We start from the raw sequence: 19,804 nt of genomic DNA on the forward strand, positions 1-19,804 counted from the left end.
GAAATCTCTTTTTCCAAAAAAGGCACATTTCTGAGCATTAAATACAATAAAGGATTATTTCTGTACAAAACAAAAATCTGTGAATGCACAAGTAGGGTTAAAGGGCCATAATAAAAGTAAAAAAAGAAAAGAAAAAGAAGATACAAGCTGCAAGGTGCAAAAGATCGACCGGACGAAATTAAAACTGAGGTTATTGTAAAAGCAACTTTGAAATGTAACCATTTAAGACTAGTTCCCTCAGATTTGTCTCCAGTATTGCATTGCAAGGTTTTCCATTGGAAAAATTCTACTGAATGTCATCACTTATTGAACATATTGGCTTATGATTCTAAAAGTCAGAGGACGCAGGCAGTGATGCAGGCCTGGCAACATTTGTAGGTACAGTGTGTCTATCATCCCTGAGACTCCCAGTTTTAAACTAGGAACCAATGACATCTGTGACGGTGAACTAAGTGATCGAACTGCAAGAAGTATTTTTTGGCAGCTTTGCCAGACCACACCTGATCCGGTAGAGACGAGAAGTATGTTTCTGCTAGATGATGTCTAGCCTCAATACATTTCCTTATATCATTAGCATATCTGAAAATGGGTTCAACTAGATACTTGGCACTGGCAAAAAAACAAAAAAAAAGGCTTAAAAAGGATCAGGTTTAAAAAAGGCATACTACTGTGACTGAAGGGATCAAGTCCAATTTTGTCACAATATTTACAAGCATTTTTGGTCAGGACTTACACAGAATACACAGAACACACAATTATCAGATGCGGTTTTCATTTCTAAATGCACAGATGGGATCACAAATTAGTCTCGTCCCAGGACGGGTCGTTCATACTCTTTAACACTTTCCTGACAATCTTCTCCAGCTCTTTCCGTGCCTTTTGTTCTTCTTCAAGAGTTCGCTTCATTCTCTTGTTATCCTGGTGATGTAAAAAAAATCAGAGCATCCGGGTCACGGCACCAGATTTAGACTTTCAACATTCAGCATAAAGGAACGTTTGCGTGTGGCATGTGGACTGACCTGCTTAAGTTCTTGAACCTCATCCCTTAAGGCATAAACTGTATCCACCAGACTCCTGGAATGAATATCCAGATGAAAAAATCATGAACAACTACAAGACAATTAACTTTTTTTTATGTGCAACATTATTGTAAGATTAATCCTGATAAATGATTGCATTAAACTGAGAGCCCTAATGACAATATAGCAATATTTTAATGCAAATTAACTGCATAAAGCAGTGATCGAACCTTTCTTCGAGTACGGTTTGACCATTGCTCTTTGTCTCTTCCACAATGATCTTCTCCTCCTCAGGAAAAAGCATATGTGGGCCTGGATCCTTCCTTGATCCTGAAAGAAGTTAAATAATGTAAGGTTAACAACTGAACTGTAACTGGTTAACAGACTCATTGACAGACTGTGTCAATTGTACATATATCTTTATAGATTTTTTTTAGTTTTAGTTAACTATAGTAACTGAATCGTACAGAATTTTTGAATGGGGCACTATTAAATGCGAATGCTTCTGTCCTATGAAAGCCATGGAGCAAAAGCAGTGAAAATATCTTTCTTGCTCTTTCATGTCAACCATCTCTTCAATATGTTCCCAACTACAACAACTAACTTATATTCAAGCCCTCAAAAAGAGCTCGTCACTTTCAATGCAAACAAAAGAAAAGAAAAAAAGTGTTTTAATTTTGATGTGTATATACGAGCAGCAGCTCTTACGGGACATAGAACCAATTCTGTTAGTGTGAGTTATCCATATAGTGTCATAGTCCGAGTCTTCGGATTGGTCAGAGGGAAATCCGCTGCTACGACAACCCACAGCATCCACATACGATTGGCCAACATCAGCCAGCACATGATTATGCATCAAATCAGTGCCCTGCCATGCTAATCAGGGATGGGGAATCAAACCAATCATATTGGAGAGGATGGGTGGGTTGAGAGGATGGACCAAACCAAGATGAGTAAAGTGAGGGACGCCCAATAAATTATATATAAGTGACAAAATGAAATAAAAAAATATAATAAAAAGCAATAATAATGGCAGGACAACATAAGAGAGAAATGGGTGAAAAAGAAAGGAATGAAGGAAGGGAGAGGAAAAGAGACAAATATGCATGTTAAAAGAGCAGAAAATATTAGATTGAGCAACATGGTAAAGAGTTAAGTCAACACACATTTAAATAGAGAATGCCATAAGAATTTAAAAAATAATCAAAAGATGTTGCAGTATTTTACAGACATATCGAAGAATGTTTATCAGAGACTTCAGTAGGACTTCAAATATGGGCCTTCTAGCCCAAATACACTACCGTTCAGAAGTTAGGGATTGGTACGATTAAAAAAAAAAAATTTTTTGAAAGAAGTCTCTTATGCGCACCAAGGCTCTATTTCATCAAAAATACAGTAAAACAGTACTGTTGTGAAATATTATTACACATTATTTAAAACAACTGTTTCTGTTTTAATACATTTTAAAATGTAATTTATTCCGGTGATGACAATGTTATTTTTGACAAAAAAAATTTCAACATCATTAATCCAGTCTTCAGTGTCACATGATCCTTCAGAAATCATTCTGATATGCTGATTTGCTGCTCAATCAATGTTGAGAACAGTTGTGTTGCTTACTATTTTTATCAAAACTGAATTTTCTCTGCATTCTTTGATCACTGTCAATTTTGATCAATTTAATGCATTCTTACTGAATAAGGAATTCATTTCTTAAAAAAAGAAAAATAATACTGACCCCAAACTTTTGAACGGTAATGTATATTTGAACCTTTAAACTGGGACAAAAAAAATGACGGTATTATGTGGGATTCACAGTTATATTTCCTTCACTCATTACACTCGTGTCACACAGTCTGGGACTGAAGTGAGATTTCAAAGAATATGAAAATCACAAGAGAATACATGACACACGTAAGAGTACATACTTGAGTTGAGTGTTTGCCGTGTTTTAGCGCTTGTGCAGTATGCTTCGATCACTTTCAGGATCTGAGCATCCTCCTCCAGAGCTACAGTGCCTTATGGGAAACAAGAAGAACAGAAAAGATGTAATTGATCAGGTAACACTGTGAGATGATTGTAAAGGGACTGTTTTCTTGCAAACAGTAAACACAGAAAGCAATGCATGTGACGTGTTAGTATAATAAATACATCACATGCATATGTGAAAACTAAGAGCCTGTTTACATCTGGTCATTTCATGCGTTTTCTCTCTCCGATTAAGAAATGACTAGGTTGAAAAGACTAGGTTGACACATTTATGTGGCCAAGTGTAAATGGAACCGTTTTAACAAATGAGATGGCTATCCGATCAGTAAAAAACCCGAAGTGACCAGGTGTAAACAGGCCCTAAAGGAACTTTAATTAAATAGAGTTACGAGTGTCATACTTTTTCTCACAGCAAATTCCTCATCAGATGGCTTCCTCTCAGATTTTCTTTTGGGCAGAAGCTTCTTCATGCTTTTGGGACTTTTACTGAGATCCTGAAGACATACGGAAGTTAGATGCAAATTAAAAAAATACCTCCACACAAAATAAGTGTATTTAATAAACAATGTTTCGCTAGTACATCATTTGTTTCATTCACAAATCCAGAGTGTATCATATGTAAATCACTGTACACATTGGTTTATAGCTAGTCTTCTGTTAGAGATGCTGTTAGTGTGTTAACATCAGTGGTGGAATGTAACGAAGTACGAATACTTCATTTCTTTACTTAAGTACATTTTTCACATTACTTTACTTAAGTAGAATCAATAGTGTATACTTATTACTTTTACTTCGTTACATTTTGCAGCAATTATTATACTTCCTACTCCACTACATTTCTACAACGTTCTGTTACATTTTCTGATCAGTTTTCCCCTGCCAAAACGTCATCCTGACCGTCCGTTCGTCGTACGTTTGTCTCACCAGTGAAGTTTGGTTGCCATATCAACCCGGTCACACTAAATGCGTCTCTATAGCACGCAGTGTGTTTATCGTGCAATTTATACGCGGAAATTTATTTTTAAGTGCATAGGATACGCATGGGTAGATTTAGTAGTGGTGTGGGGTGCGTGTGTAGCCTATTATACGTTTGGTTAGGATTAGTATGGCAAGCCAAGAGGTTCAGAATTACGCCATAAATTAATCGCGTTTACAGCCAAACCCCGTCAAATTAAGCTTGATGTGATTTATATTGCCTAATTGCAAGCTTGTTCAGAAATGGTGACAAAAACTTAAAAAATAACAGCTTTTCCATCATTATTGAACATCATAATAGGAGTATTAGGTTGAATGAGTTAGGATTAACTGTTTTATTAATCATTAGAATATAGACATTAAGAGAATAAAGTGTTATGCAAGTACTTTTACTTTTAATACTTAGAGTACATTTAAAATCAGGTACTTTTTTACTTTTTACTTAAGTAGGGTTGTCATTGTGGTACTTCTACTTTCACTAAAGTAAATATGTCTCTTGTTATTTGTACTTTTACTTAAGTACTGAGATTCAGTACTTCCTCCACCACTGGTTAACATACAAATAACATCTACCTCTTTGTAACACAATGCGGCTGAGGGTTTTAGGGGTGGTGCAGGTCGGAGGCAGCTGAGACTCCAGGGCTTCTGGGTTTTGGGGGGTTCAAGGGGCCCCCACATCATCCCACTGTGAGGAGTTCCAAGTGAAGAGAGATGAGGAAGAGTGTGGTAGACTGGAGATCCGCTTGTACTGCGAATCTCTGAGTGTCTGGACGGGGTGAGAGGGTGAGACGGCAGCTGAAAGGGAAAGAGAAGATCAGATGAGTGACTGAATATCACTGCATTTCTGTCGTTTTCAATATAGGTAAGGCTTCGAATTTTTTGAAAGAAATTAATACTTTTATTCCACAAGGACGCATTAAATTGATCAAAAGTGACAGTAAAGACATTTATAATTTCCCAAAAGATTTCTATTTCAATGTTGCTTTTTTATTTTTTATTTTCTCAGAAAGAAAGAAATGTATCACCGTTTCCACAAAAGTGTTAAGCAGCACAGCTGTTTTTAACACTGATAATATTAAGAAATGTATCTTGAGCAGCAAATCAGCATATTAGAATGGTTTCTGAAGGATCATGTGACACTGAAGACTGGAGTAATGATGCTGAACGTCGGGAGCATCATAGGAATAAATTACATTTCATAATATATATTAAAATAGAAAACAGTTATTCTACATTGTAATAATACTGTACTGTATTTTTGATCAAATAAATGCAGTCTTGGTGAGCATAAATATATTCTTTCAAAAACTTTAAAAGATTTTACTCACCCCAAACTTTTGACCGGTAGTGTATGTGTTTGTGGAAAGTGCCTGTTTCTCACCGTATGGCAGGGGACATTCTGTGGTTTCAAGTTGCTGGTTGAAGTGCGTTTGGTCTGCCGGTGTAGATGATCCACCCAGTCCTGAAGATCTTGCTGGTTATTACAGATTACCTGGATCCGCTCGATCATACTTCCTGCATGCAAAAACATCATCAACTAGCAATATTAACATGTATAAACCATGAGGACAACTGTCTGGGAAACTTACCAGATATTTCAAAAGCATTTTTTGTGGTGTCACTGTCCTCTATTTTATTAACAGCCATTCCAGTCAGAGGAAGCTTCCCCTGTGTAAGTCAATCAACCAATAAACTGTCAACATTTTAGAGCATACATGACCAACTAAACAGCCGATATTCATTCTGATGGAGTAATATGAGACAACAGCGTAATAATAGAATAATATGGAGTCTGAGATCCGGTCCCTCCAGGATTTTGCAATCTTGTGATGAAATGTGAATTTATTAAATTCATTACATTATTTAACTGGATATGAAAGTTTTACATTTTTATGAACGCCATCATGTAAGCTGTGAAAATTGCAAAAACAATATTACAGCAATAGACAATATTATAACTATTAAATTGTCAAAATATGAAATAATCATTTAAAATATACAGTGTGTACAATTTGGTATTATCTGAAAAGCAGTATCAGGAATATTTCTAGTGTCACCATTTGACTTATGCATGGGAGTGCCAGGACCACAAGTGATTTCAGTAATTATGCAAAAATATATTATATCTATGACAGCAAAATCATTTACCTGGTAAATGAAACCACTCATTCGAGGACTGGCAGACAACATGAGAAGAATGTGAGGAAACAGCAGGAGGTATCGCTCGTTTTTCTCCTGAGAAGCAGAATATTACAATAAAGATTTCATTTTGACTGTACCATTTTCATTTTACTGAATTCAAAAATCAGTAAATTAAAATCTTTTATAATACTCTTATTAATATGGATGATATTTGGCTCCTCTTAAACCAAGTTTTTAGAGGTCCATAAAGAAGATATAAAACATTTTGAATACGTTTCTAACTATTAACTAACCAATGATTTGTTAATTACTTTAAATGTAAATATAGCTTGTTACACTGGGTGTCCCTGATGGTTGTTTGAATGCTTAAAGATAGATTATTTGATGACATTCACCTCAGCGCCGTGGTTCTGGATGAGGACTTGAGACATGTAGAGAACCGAGCCCAGGGTCTTAATGCCCTCCCCTTCCCAGCCCCGAATAGACTCCATCAGAATCTGCAGCTCAAGCTCCTTCCTCTTCCTCACTTCCTGACACTGGGCCTGAAGACACAACAATAAACACACAAATAAGCACAGCATCCCATTCTGAAAGATAACAAACAGCTCATCGTCATTCTCACACATCTTTCATGCTTTAATACTGGTGAAAAATCAAAGACAATCCATGATGTTGACCTTATAATACTCACCGAGAGATTTTTAAACACTGTCATGCTCTTCTGAATGTCTGGATAATCAGGATGAAGCGCCTGGGCAGAACAAAGGAAGAATATGAGCGAGTTAAACTGGTTTAGTCTATATTTATTCACACTACCAATACAAAATTTGGGGTCAGTGAGATTTCTCTTAAGAAATAAATTATTTTATTTAGCAAGGACACAATTAAATTGATCAAAAGTGACAGTAAAGGCATTTATAATGTTGCAAAATATATCTTTATATTGCTGTTCTTTTTCCTTTTCTATTCATCAAAGAATCCTCTAAAATGTTAATTACAGATATGTCAGAGTTTGAGTCTAAAAAAAAATTTAAATTAATACTTTTATTCAGCAAGGACACAATAAATTGACTGGTTATATATTGGTTTCACAGACAAGGCTTAGATTAAGCCAGGATTAGGCCTCTGGAGACAAAACAGTCAAATGGCAGTGATATATTTTAAGATACGTCAGTGCAAATTGCTTTCAGTTAAAACGGTTTAAACATACATTTTAGTCTGGGACTAGGCTTAAGCCTTGTCTGTGAAACCGGGGGATAATGTTATGAAAGATGCTGTAAATGCTGATCTTTTGAACTTTCTATTCATCAAAGAATCCTGAAGAAATGTATCAATGGCTGCTGGAAATGCAGCTGTCATCACAGGAATGAACTACATTTTAAAAGATATTAAAATAGAAATCAGTTACTTTAAATGGCAATAATATTTCACAATATTACTGTTTTTACTGTATTTTTGATCAAATAAATGCAGCCTCTGTGAGCATAAGAGACTTCTTTCAAAAACTTGTTTGAAAAAATCTAACCAACCCCAAGCTTTTGAACGGTAATGTACATACAGACAGTGAGAGCGGTCCAGTACCTCCATGTGCCGCTCCATCTCTTTCAGTAGAGTGGGGTATTTCTCCAGTCTCAGGAAGGGTTTGCTCAGGCCTGTGGTGAGTGTGAGGATTCCAGGGGTGTTCGCACCTTTACTTTCCATAAACTCTCCTAGTTCCTCACTGAAACATACATAGATGCAAGAAGCCACTGAAGTCATTAGAAATGTTGCATAGACTGTATTTTTGACACACACACACACACACACAAAAAAACGTTGCCATGTTAATCATCAATGCACCGGGTTTCTGTGAGTGTGCCTGTGTTGTTTGTAGACATTACTAGCATTATGTGCATTGTGTTGTGTTACGCACCTGTGTTGTGTAAGAACGTTAACCGCAGATGGATGGTTGGAGCAGTAAGTCACGTACAGACCCTTCATCTGAGGAATGAGGGACAGGAAGAAGCCTCCTATTCTCTGCTGACTATCTGGAACTCTGCACACAACACACACCTCATTTAGAAATAAAGAAAGAACAGAGCTGAATTCATAACTACCACTAGATGTCGCTGTTGACTGGTTGAATGAAGGAGAACTCTTACTTGACGCTTTCCTCCAGTGAGTGCACCAGTGTCTGCTGGAAAGAGCTGATCTCCTCTAGATTTCCCATGATGTGACTGATATCTGACACGCTGAGCCTAGAGAGAGAGAGAGAGAGAGTCACCTACTGTCATCTCTGTTTATGTTGGACTCTTGGTTTGTGTTCTTACCTGTCGGTGGGCTGCAATGCTCTCAGATATGTGGAGAGGAGAGTCTGCAGCTCTTTACAGTATTCGGTCTCGGTTTGTAGAATATTCTGAACCACCTGTGCATTTGACAAAAACCAACAACAGTTACGCATGTACGACAGCTAAAATTTATATTTTAGAATTTTTTAACTATTATATCGCAACAGTGTAATGAGATAAGACAAGTACAAATATCATACAAACTTTCTGCATCTATAAGTATACACTGATGGATATTAACAGATGTGCAAGAAATGTGGGACACAATATTAAATGCCTAAAGTACCTAATGAAAGCTAATGACACCGTGAAGTATACATACATGCATTATATAAATCTATAATAAATATTTACATGTAAATTGACATGGCTACTGCTGATCCTGAGGGTTAAAAACATCAGCCTCCAGGAAAAAAAAGGGCTAAGTACATATGATTTGATTCTTATTCTCATCCTAATGCTCAACATTCAGACAACGATGTGGGAGAATGAATATTATGCTGGTAAACCCTTAAAAAAGGAGAAACACCTCACAGACAAAAGGCACACTGAGAACAAGATGACAGAACTGGGCCAATCCTTGCATGTCATGATAAAGTCTGATTTCAGACTAACTTAAGATTTAAAGACATCTCTGGTTGTGCGGAGCTATTTGACTTCACTGAATACATCCTGTCAGTTAAAACCTCACAATGTCACAATAGAGCTTAAATCTGTCCTCAAACAGAGAGGATGAACCTTGAAATGCAGCCAATAACTGGCACAGCGAAAAAGCATAATCCACACAAGCTGAAACAAATCAAACATTGAAACTTTTTTTAATTGTTAAAGTTTTGGGTGATATATTCTGCAGGTTATCTAAGAATGGTACAAAAAATATATATATTAAAAGGAGTTGAGAGGCTCAAAATTAGTTTTTTTTTTTTTTTTTTATCCTGGACCAGTCCATTAAATACATTCAAATGTATTTGTTTCATTTATTATTATTATTTTATTTATATATATTTATTTATTTTTTGACAAATATATATTTTTTTAATTCAATTCAAATTACAATATTAATCCAAAGTGATATTTTAGAAAATATATCCATGCTGATTTTTTCATCCACTTAATATTACCCACTTGATCAAATTAATAATAAATTTTCAATAAGCAGAATTACTTTAAAACATGTTTAAGGCAGAAAAACATTTACAAGATCAACCAATGTAAGATTTAGTTACAATGCAGCCATGAACTAGCTAAAATATTTAATAAATAAAGATGTAAGGGATGAGAAAGGCGTAGAACTTTTAACATCGAAAAATCTTTCATAGGAGATCTGCTTCCACACAGTGTGTGTGGGCTTGATCAGTAACTTTCAAAATGTTCATTTTTACCATCTGTACCTCAAGAATTAACCAAGACCAAGTCAAAGTTTGTGTGTAAACACACACACACACACACGGAACAACCACTGGCATAAACACTGGACACCTGGAGATGACAGCCTGACAGTTACAACCATTACAAACCGTCTTTAACATGAATCTCCTTCCCTAACGCTGCTGTAAAACACTGAACTCTGCCTGACCTCAATCTCTCGTCCAGCCTAAAACACACAGACATACACTCTTCATTTTCAGCCAGCCTGCCTTACGCAGTCTTTAGAAGAGTAGGGTCCGTTAAACATGACACGTAACCAACACAGACACACAGACACAGACAGCGCAGGGCCTCAGGCACAGCTGTTCCCCTGGTCAATGAGATGGAAAAGATGACCTATATTACAGCACGACAGAGAGACAAACACACACACACACACACACACCAGTGAGAACTGATAACCAAATACAGACATTCATAACAACACATTTACATATGAATATGCAAACACAGACCCAAACACACAGGTTTTCTATATCAACACCTCCAAAACACACTAATGTGTTCACATATCTGTTTTTCTATCATAGTGGAGACTTTCCATTGACTTCCATTGTTTAAATACTGACCTATGATTTCTCTCTCCAAGTATCCCCTTAAAGCTATCCCTCACACAAACCTTTCCACATTTTCAAATCAGATTGTTTGTTTACTAAAGGCTGGAATACACTTCACAACTTTTAAAAATCGGAACAGATCGCATCACACACTTGCCGATTTTGTAAATGGTTTAAGAGAAAAACTGGTAATCTTAGACTAAACGACAGAGGATCACACACTTGCAGACTTTCAAGTAGTCCCAAACACAGCAAACTCACACAGAAACACATCCCCATTGCTATGAAAAGCATGACAGATGAGAAAAAACGAGCCAGGCGCATTATGGATGCAGTCTTGTGTGGGTAGACTCGGTCAGTACGGACTCCAGCTGCCCAAGATCTGCCAACTATTGTCGACTCATCTCGACTGCAAAAATCAGAGCAAAAGTCGTGTAGTGTATTCCAGCCTTAAGTCATTTTCTTCATGCAGATTGTGGACTGATCCTCACATTTAAATGTTGGATGTATAGTTTATCCTACTTTATCTGCATATCTAGAATACACTCACATAAAGCAATATATACTATACCAAACCTAAACTGTTGTTTTTTGTTTTGTTGCAAAATATAACTATTTTATTGCCCAGCTCTTTATATAAAGCTTACATAAGTTATATAATTTTTTTATATAAAATATACAGTAGTGGCCAAAAGTGATTTTTGGTTTTTAAATGGCCCTACAAGTTTGATTAAACCTTCAGAATATGAGAAATATTTGAACGATTTTCCAATACTACGGAAAAACAAAACAATAAACCAAGTTACGGTATTTATCTGGAAAAATTATTTGGTTAAAAAAAAAAACGCAATCTACAGCTATGGTTTTATTTACCATGCAAAAAATGGTAACACTTTACAATAAGGTTTAATTTGTTAACAATTAACATCAGTTAACACGACCTAACATTTCTGAAGCATTTATTCTCAACATTTACTAATACATTATTAAAATCAAAAGTATCTGTTAACATTAGTTAATGAACATGAACTAACAAAGAACGGTTTTATTTTAACAACTAAAGTTAACAAAGATGAATAAGTACTGTAACTAATATCTTGCTTATTGTTAGGTAATATTAGTTAGTGAATTAACTAACCTTAACTAATTGTAAAGCGTTACCAAAAAAATGTATATAAAACCAAAAAATTGACTACAACATAATTAGTTATTCATATTTTGTTGGTTCTCTCTCTCTTTTTTTGCACGTGCTCATCATTTCTTTTGTATGGCAGTCCGGCCAAAGATTATGTCTGCACAATTTGGCTTTTGGCATGCATCACTTTTGGCCATTACTGTAAGTATGTCTAACTTTATCCGCATACATGTAGTTTCCTTGAGTAGGGTGATATATACTACTGTATATAACATTTCTCAACTCCTTGATTGCTTGTATCTTCGCAAAATGTAAACTATATGATCGCCCATGTCTAATCTGATGAATGCGACTATTAAGGCATGAAAATAATAAAATATTATAAACATTGTCATCACGATTTTCTGTAAAGCTATACAATACTTGTGGTAACATTTGGTCCGCACAATTTAGGCAAAGTCTGACCAACACACACAAGTTAACGGCTCATTGGGTTTGCAGAGGCTCAAGAGGGAGGCTGCTGGGACAAGTCGCAGGAGGAAATGGAGGACAAGAAAGGAAACAACGCACACGCACACACATAAATGACCTGAAATTACATTCATTAGCAGAATTGTCATTGTCAGGATATTGAACTTGTGTCTCTCTCTTAGTTAATGACATAAATCAAGACTAAACCCGGAGTAGCATCTGCTGGTGGGTGTTTAAACTTGGATTATTAACTAAGTAACTCTGGTTTGGCAAGGCTTTTAAACCCAGATAAAAGCCTTATGACTATAAATTCAAGGATTAGTCAAGTCTGGGAAAACCGAAAACGCTGCTTCAAAATAACCCGTACACAAATCGAATATCCTCGCAACACACTGTTTTATGCACAACGTTACTCAAAAAATTCAACACCATTCAAAAGTTTGCGGTCAGTAAGATTTTTTTAAAACAGTAATATTGTGAAATATTATTATACTTTAAAAGAACTGTTTTCTATATTAATATATATATATAAAATGTCATTTATTCCTGTGAAGGGAAGGCTGTATTTTCAGCATCATTACTCTTCAGTGTCACATGATCCTTCAGAAATCAGACTAATTTTCTGATTTGAGGCTCAAGGAAACATTTCTTCTTATTATCAATGTTGAAAACAATTATGCTGCATAATATTTTCTGGAAACAGTGATAGAAAGAATAGACATTATTTGAAATAGAAATCTTTTGTAACATTATAAATGTCTTTACTGCCACTTTTGATCCATTTACTGCATCCTTGCTGAATCAAAGAATTAATTTCTTTAAAAAATAAAATAAAATAAAAAATATATATATATATATATATATATATATATATATATATCTTACTAACCCCAAATGTTTGAATGGTAGCATATACATTAAATTTATTATAGGCATATTGATGTAAATGTCAATAAGAATGGAAAGAGAAGGATTAGCCAATAGTATTTACTTAAGTCGATTCCACTCCAGTTTAAGTCTAAAATAATTAATTTCATATTACCCTGTTCTAACATTTTGGGTGTGCAGTGCAATGGGGAAGTCCAGTTAAACAGACATAGGGATCTTTTATAAAAGTATTAGATGCTAAAATTGTCTGTTACAACCTCCAAAAACCTGAACCTTTAAAAATGACTCAATGCAGCTATAACAATCGCATTGTGATAGCCTCCATAATTTCTAATATCTTTCATCTTTAAACCTTAGTCTTATCTGTCAGGTATAGTCAGGGTTGGTGGTGTACTTGCCTATTTGGTTAGGGAAATACTGGTGCAATACAATATTCTGCTCACAAATAATCAACTGGTTCCACATGGGAGGCGTTACATGCAACACTACAGCACATCTCTCTTACCACATTATAGTAAGTCTTGCAAAAGTTAGTGGTCTCAAGGCCCTTGGGCGGACTCTTCAGTGTTCCAGACTTGGGAGACACAGGTTTGTCTGTTTAAGAGAGCAAAAACAGAACAAAAGGTAAGAAGGTCACCTTAGACCAACAGCTGGAAGCATCTTGTTTCTGTTATTGAATATTAAAGTACATCTCTCCTGCAGTGAGCAGTCAGAGCAGCAATATTAGATTTAGATATCTAGAGGGGGAGATCTGGGTTTACAGGAAAACATTATACCTCTTACGTCAGTCTGAACATTTCAATCCATATGGTTAATTTACACTAATATCAATACCATAATGTGTGAACTTCCAGGAATCATCAAAAATATCAGCTTGAACATTCCTCATCATGCGTTTGCTAATGCGAACAATCAGATCATTAGCGACGTTTTCATCCAAACTTGTGCGCAAAATTGAAATATCGCATAAAACATTTGCGAATAAAGCAGCGTTTCCATTCCATGTGTTCAAGAGAATAAAATCGCCACTTCCTGGGAAATTGATGGAAAATATCTGCAATAAAAATGGCAGTTTCTGCAATTAGGTAAGCATCACATTTTCAACTGCTCATACTTAGAGTTAGAGATTTGAGCAAATCTAGTTTTAAAGGAATAATTCACCCAAAATTACAATTTTGTCAGCATCCATTCATTTACTCTAAAGTCGTTCCTAGCCTGCAGCCATTTATGAGATTACATATGAAATCAATACACTATTAATGTCTACTACAAGTGATGTATTCACCACAAGTAAATCATATAAAAGAGTCTGGATCGCTAAGTGCTCAGAGAGTGGAGTAAACTGGAGTGTGAAGCCATATTCAGAGGAAAAGGGAAATGGTGTCTTCTGGCCGCTGCACTTCCTGTCTTTGTTGTTAGATTGTGTTTCCTTCCTGTTCAGCTCTGGATGTTCAAACTCTGATGTCATCCGAAACTATTTCCATTCAAGCTGGACTGAATACACATTATGGCCATTTCCCCATACATGCGAGGGAAGCATCTGTTTGGCATCATGATGTGTATATGCTATTTATGTTTAAACTGGAGAGCGAGGGTCAGAGGTTCTGTTTATACTACAACATGCATACACTGAGATAAGGCTTCGTAAGAGCTGGTTATTTAAAATATACAGTACCTACAGACATTAATACTTTTATTCAGCATTAAATTGATCAGTGAAGACAGTGAAGTATTTATTTCATTTTTAAAGATTTCTATTTCAAATAAATGTTGTTCTTTTTATCTTTCTATTCATCAAAGAATCCTGGAAGAAAAAGTATTAGTTTCCACAAAAATGTTAAAAGTCCCCACGAAAACAAAATGGAAGTTTTTTGGCTTTTAGTATGAATATGTTAGGCTTACTGTTATCTATCAGCTAGTGTGCTCTAAAACACTGACAACATTTGCATTTAGAAGATATAAGCATTCAAAACACTTCCGCCAATATGGATCAGTGATTTTGATGACATCACTCTGCACTTCAGCTTCTCATCAGATTTTCTGTCCAATCAAATGCTCTCTAGAATCTAAAGCCCCGCCCCCTGCATTATAAATAGACGCTGAAGCTGCAGTTAAAATCGTTCACTTGTTCACACATTTAATATTTTCTACATGGTGAATGGCACATAGTGCACTATATAGGGGATATTTTATTTTCAGACAGTGTAAATATGCTTTCCATCGGGGTGAATGAAGTCTGGTTTCACGTTAGTGTCACGCAGACCGCCGCTGCGCGCACACAGACTGCTCCGAGACACGATAGCACAGTGGATCATATGCGCGAGTCTCGTAGACCAGAAAAAGTATATCGGACCTATTTAAATGACTTCAATTGGTTTTGATTGAAGTCATTCGCTATAATCCTGAATAAAAGTTTTGTCATCAGGAAGACATTACAGCAACAGTGCAAATGGCAGTGTATAAATTTTGAACTTTATCAAAAAGGATGAACTGTGAATATAAGAACGACAGTGTTAGCCTGGTTAAAACCAGACCATTCTCAGTTGTAACCGAGTTATGGTCTGGCAAAGCGTCATAGAAAAATCATTTCCAGAGGGGCGTCACCAACGGACGTCACGGATAGACCAAAAACCAATCCGAGCGATGAAGGAGATGACGTCTGCAGAGCGGCGGAGAAACATCTCCGAGTGTTGTTCTTTGCTCGGTTTTTAACAAAAAGGAAACGTTCAAATCGCTTAAAACAGACGCGATAGCTGATTCAAACGAGTGATGTTCAACGGCGGCATCCATCTTTGTAATGTAGGCTACAAAATCTGCTTCAAAATCCCAGCACTGTCGTCATCGTGTAAAGCCCGCCCCAACGTTTCTGATTGGTGCCTCGATTTCGACGGATTGGAAATGGGCTTGAATGAGCTCTTTGCCAGACTAACTTTCAGAGCAAATCTAAATTTGCCGGAAGTTGTCTGGGTTTTCCCAGGCTATGACAGTGTGACAATCAATGGTACATTTCATTCCTAATTCCGTTTACACGAAACACTGCACGTTATCATTTTTCAACTATAACTGTGGTAACTAAGTATTAAATGCTAATATATTAAATGCTAAAATATATTAAAATTGAAAACAGTTTGTAAAAAATGTCACAATATTACTTTTACTGTAGTTTATATTTGATTTTGATCAAATAAATGCCTTGGTGAGCATAAGAGATGTCTTTCAAATCTATTTTGGGGGGGGGGGGGTGAAAATGTTCGCAGGGAAAGGTCAAATCTAAAGTACTGGCACAACTAGATCAGCAGAATTTTGTAGAATTTGAGTAATTTTGGAACAATCGGGTCTTCAGATGAAGTGTCCTACTCTTTTTATTCTTAGATTGCTGCATTGTATCCAGCACCTGTACATGGAATGGATGAGCACACATTTTCCCCAAGTAAGCCTGTAATGGTCACATAATCTCACAGTTTTGGCTTTTGCAGAGCGCAGCCATTCAGTTCTCTTTTGGCACATTTTCATTAAGCCTGTAAGTCCTCCTTTAATCGCCCTTTTAATGGCATGGACCTGAACAGATTTTACATTCTCAACTCGTAGTGCCTCGTAGAGTGAGTCTTCAAATAAAAAAAAAATATATATCACTCAAATATTTTAAGCTGGCTAAAATGTTGACAGCCCAAATGCAGCTGCCCATTGCAATTTTCTGATCTATACACATACTCAGCAGGTCTTTTATGAAAATATTATGCTAACACTAGGACACAGAAAAAAGATAAATGGGTTCAACAAAAGTCTCTGAAAGTTCCCTTATCATCTCTTCTGCTTTTCTTGGCAGTCTGTGAGAAGAGTATGAGTAAGACAAATCCCTCTAGTTCACTTTGCTTGTCTGGTCTTGCAAGAGCCTATATCTGTTGTCTTCCTCTACAAGAATTTGTCAGGGTTCAACTTCTGCAACTAAAACTTTTAAAGGTTTAAAAGTGGCAAATACTAACCAGAGCCTTTGATCTCTTTGACATAGTTACTAGGAAACCAGCCGCTCTTGCCATTGAAAGACCCCTCCCACCAGCCGCCATCTTCCTGCCGCATCACCTGGATGATGTCACCCTTACTGAAGGACAACTCATCCTCATTGGTCTGCTGGAAGTTGAACTTAGCTTTCACCAGCACCTGAGGGACACTGTTTTCAGACATGTCCTAGAGAGAAAGAGAGGAGAAAACACAGAGAGCATTTTTAACAGTTTCTCATTCAGCGTATTTGTGTGAGGTTTCAATTTGGTGGTGTACAATGTGTTTTTTTCCAATCAAAAACTTGTTGCACGCAGAGAATTGACCAGTACCTTTGACAATCATTCTTAAAATAATTTCAGTCTGTTTTCCAGGAGCTTAGAAAAGGCATTTTATTCTTCATAAGGGTGTGGAGTGGTTGCGATTCTCACCAGACTGCGGTACTGGTTGTTCTTGTGTCTGGATGATCTCCTGTTATTGGACGAACAGTTGAACGAGTCAAAGGACTTGATCCGCAGAGAGGACGAGTGACGAGAACACACAGAATTACTCCCACCACCGGACTCTACAACCAGAGAATAAATGATCAACAAAACACACACACACACACACACACACACACATTTAAATAGGGATATTCCAAAGAAATTTATTGTATAACCAAGCTCTAACCGTAACAGAAAGAATTATCGGTTATCACAGTATCGGCCAACATTTTCATATCAGTGCCTTCCTAGTACCTTCTCAAAAGGAGGTTTTGTCAGATTTAGCTCACTTCTGGGTACAAATTTGTCCCCAAAATATGGTTAAGCACACACACACACACACACACACACACACCTCACCTGAAGTTGCTTTGTTGAGTGCAACCAAACAATTCAAGACCTTGGAGAAGTTCTGGCCCTGAAACAAGTCATTGGCCTCAAACACCTGCAGAGGGGAAAATGCCACGATTACATATGGTAAAAACAAAAACACATCAGCTCAAATATGAAGTGAATAAAGTACAGAATCTGCTACTCTTAGGTCATGCTGATAATCTTATCCTAAAGGAAATTAAATTATTTAAGCAGATGATGGATTGCAATGCATGTAATTTAATGCTACATATGGAAATCCGGAGGCCATATGCAAAACAGCAGAACAGTAACAATCATTCATAAAAGTATGTGCATATTCTGCAGAATTTAATTTCCTTTCCCAAATAAAACACAAGTCAGCACGTTACAGAAACTTACAAACAATTATGATGAACAAAGATTCTCTATCACATTTGTCTGCTTCACTGAGGGAATATGAGAAGGGAAGGTGATTTTGCTAAGCTCAATGTTTGTGTGTGGGTTTCTGGCTCTCAGACTACCTGCTGCTCTTTGGGCCATCTGGACACATAAGCTCATCCCAAGCAAAATTAACTGCCCCAAAACTGCCCTGATCCGACACCAGCTTGACTTTAACTCTTCAAAAGATACAAGGTAATAAGATGGAGATGGAATGGGGTCCTTGATCTATGTCCACACACAGAATGTTTCCTGTTTGATCAGGTTGTTTGCATTTCTCATTCAAATTTAGGGAACCATACATTTTGGTAAAATCAAATGGTTTACTTCACTGCCCAGCTAGGATATTTTGATATTAAAAATGTTTATTTTTTTATGCTGTTTGCAAACCATTTTACTTCCATATTACCATGTAAAACAACAATGAAACCATTTTTTTTGCATGTATTAAGAATGTAATTTGGGTTAATTTGTCTTAAAAGTAACCTGTAACTTTATCAAAACATTTTTTCTGCTATGTTGATTGGAGAGATTTTGTTTATTTTCATAAAACGAATACACTTTAAAAGTTCAAAAGTTTGGGGTCAGTAAGGCTGTTTAAATAATAATAATAATAATAATATTTTTTTTCTGCAAGGACACATTAAATGACCAAAAGTGACAAAGACAAAAAAAAAAGTTCAATTTTAAAATGTTAAAGATTTCTATTTCAAATAAATAATGTTATTTTGAACTTTCTATTTATAAAAGAATCCTGAAAAAATAAATATTAAGCAGCACAACTGTTTTCAACATTGATAATAATAAGAAATGTTTCTCGAGCATCAAATCATCATATCAGAATGATTTCTGAAGGATCATGTGACACTGAAGACTGGAGTAATAATGCTGAAAATTCAGCTTTGATCATAGGAGGTCTGAATTACAATTTAAAATATATTGTAATAATATTTCACATTATTATCTTTTTTTTTTATCTCACCAACCTCAAACTTTTGAATGGTAGTGTACATTAATTAAATGCTTGCAGAACTAAATTTGACACTTTTGCACCATGGGAATGTAGCAATCTAAAAACAGTTTACAGTTATTTAAAATAAGGATGAATTTATCAGGATAAAGTTTCTTTCATCAGTTCGTATCACTTAATTGAGAAATGTGTTTATTTGCTCAAATTAATTGGGTGAACCCTTTCAAAAAAAAGGACACAAAGACATTTCATTAATATTCAGTACTTGATACAAGCCTAAAGTCCAATCCCCAACACTCAATCTCCATTAACAATCACACACATCTGAGTCTACATTACATCATCTGCCATCACTGTAGTGGAATTAAATCCCCTCCTGCTCTTTCTTCTTAAACCAGCCACACCATTTGAAAAAGTAGTTTTAGTGGAGTGCTTCTCTTCATTTCGCCCTGTGCCAAACCCCACAACACCATTAATGAGCTGGCAGCTCTGCCCATTCAAACACACAACTCCATTCACCACAATAGAGGGCTTGTCTGAACCTCTCACAGCTGGCTAGAAGAACCGAAGACACTGGCACAGTTACACACACACAGAGCCATAACTGTCCCACACAACAACACTCATATA

General features: G+C 36.2%; 1 protein-coding gene across 2 annotated transcripts in view; it reads right to left on the minus strand.

The window, feature by feature from the left end:
* Positions 1 to 787: 787 nt before the first annotated feature.
* Positions 788 to 19,804, minus strand: part of arhgef7b (Rho guanine nucleotide exchange factor (GEF) 7b) — a 35,273-nt gene continuing 16,256 nt past the window's right edge. Inside the window, exons 3-22 of one of the 2 annotated variants that reach the window (XM_056250454.1) lie at positions 17,773 to 17,857; positions 17,359 to 17,492; positions 16,915 to 17,116; positions 13,437 to 13,525; positions 8,435 to 8,529; positions 8,267 to 8,362; positions 8,038 to 8,160; positions 7,707 to 7,845; positions 6,817 to 6,876; positions 6,521 to 6,667; positions 6,132 to 6,218; positions 5,573 to 5,651; positions 5,365 to 5,498; positions 4,557 to 4,778; positions 3,409 to 3,502; positions 2,948 to 3,037; positions 1,728 to 1,895; positions 1,250 to 1,349; positions 1,020 to 1,074; positions 788 to 918 (exon numbers count right to left, since the gene is read on the minus strand). In XM_056250454.1, coding sequence (XP_056106429.1) covers positions 796 to 918; positions 1,020 to 1,074; positions 1,250 to 1,349; positions 1,728 to 1,895; positions 2,948 to 3,037; positions 3,409 to 3,502; positions 4,557 to 4,778; positions 5,365 to 5,498; positions 5,573 to 5,651; positions 6,132 to 6,218; positions 6,521 to 6,667; positions 6,817 to 6,876; positions 7,707 to 7,845; positions 8,038 to 8,160; positions 8,267 to 8,362; positions 8,435 to 8,529; positions 13,437 to 13,525; positions 16,915 to 17,116; positions 17,359 to 17,492; positions 17,773 to 17,857 — 2,322 coding nt within the window. In that variant the 3' untranslated portion in view covers positions 788 to 795. The remainder of the gene's footprint in view (positions 919 to 1,019; positions 1,075 to 1,249; positions 1,350 to 1,727; positions 1,896 to 2,947; positions 3,038 to 3,408; positions 3,503 to 4,556; positions 4,779 to 5,364; positions 5,499 to 5,572; positions 5,652 to 6,131; positions 6,219 to 6,520; positions 6,668 to 6,816; positions 6,877 to 7,706; positions 7,846 to 8,037; positions 8,161 to 8,266; positions 8,363 to 8,434; positions 8,530 to 13,436; positions 13,526 to 16,914; positions 17,117 to 17,358; positions 17,493 to 17,772; positions 17,858 to 19,804) is intronic. The other variant, XM_056250455.1, reaches the window with a different exon arrangement.

This window comes from Rhinichthys klamathensis, unplaced genomic scaffold (genome assembly GCF_029890125.1).
Source record: "Rhinichthys klamathensis goyatoka isolate OS25496 unplaced genomic scaffold, OSU_Roscu_1.1 h1tg000069l_1, whole genome shotgun sequence".
Classification (NCBI taxonomy): Eukaryota; Metazoa; Chordata; class Actinopteri; order Cypriniformes; family Leuciscidae; genus Rhinichthys; species Rhinichthys klamathensis.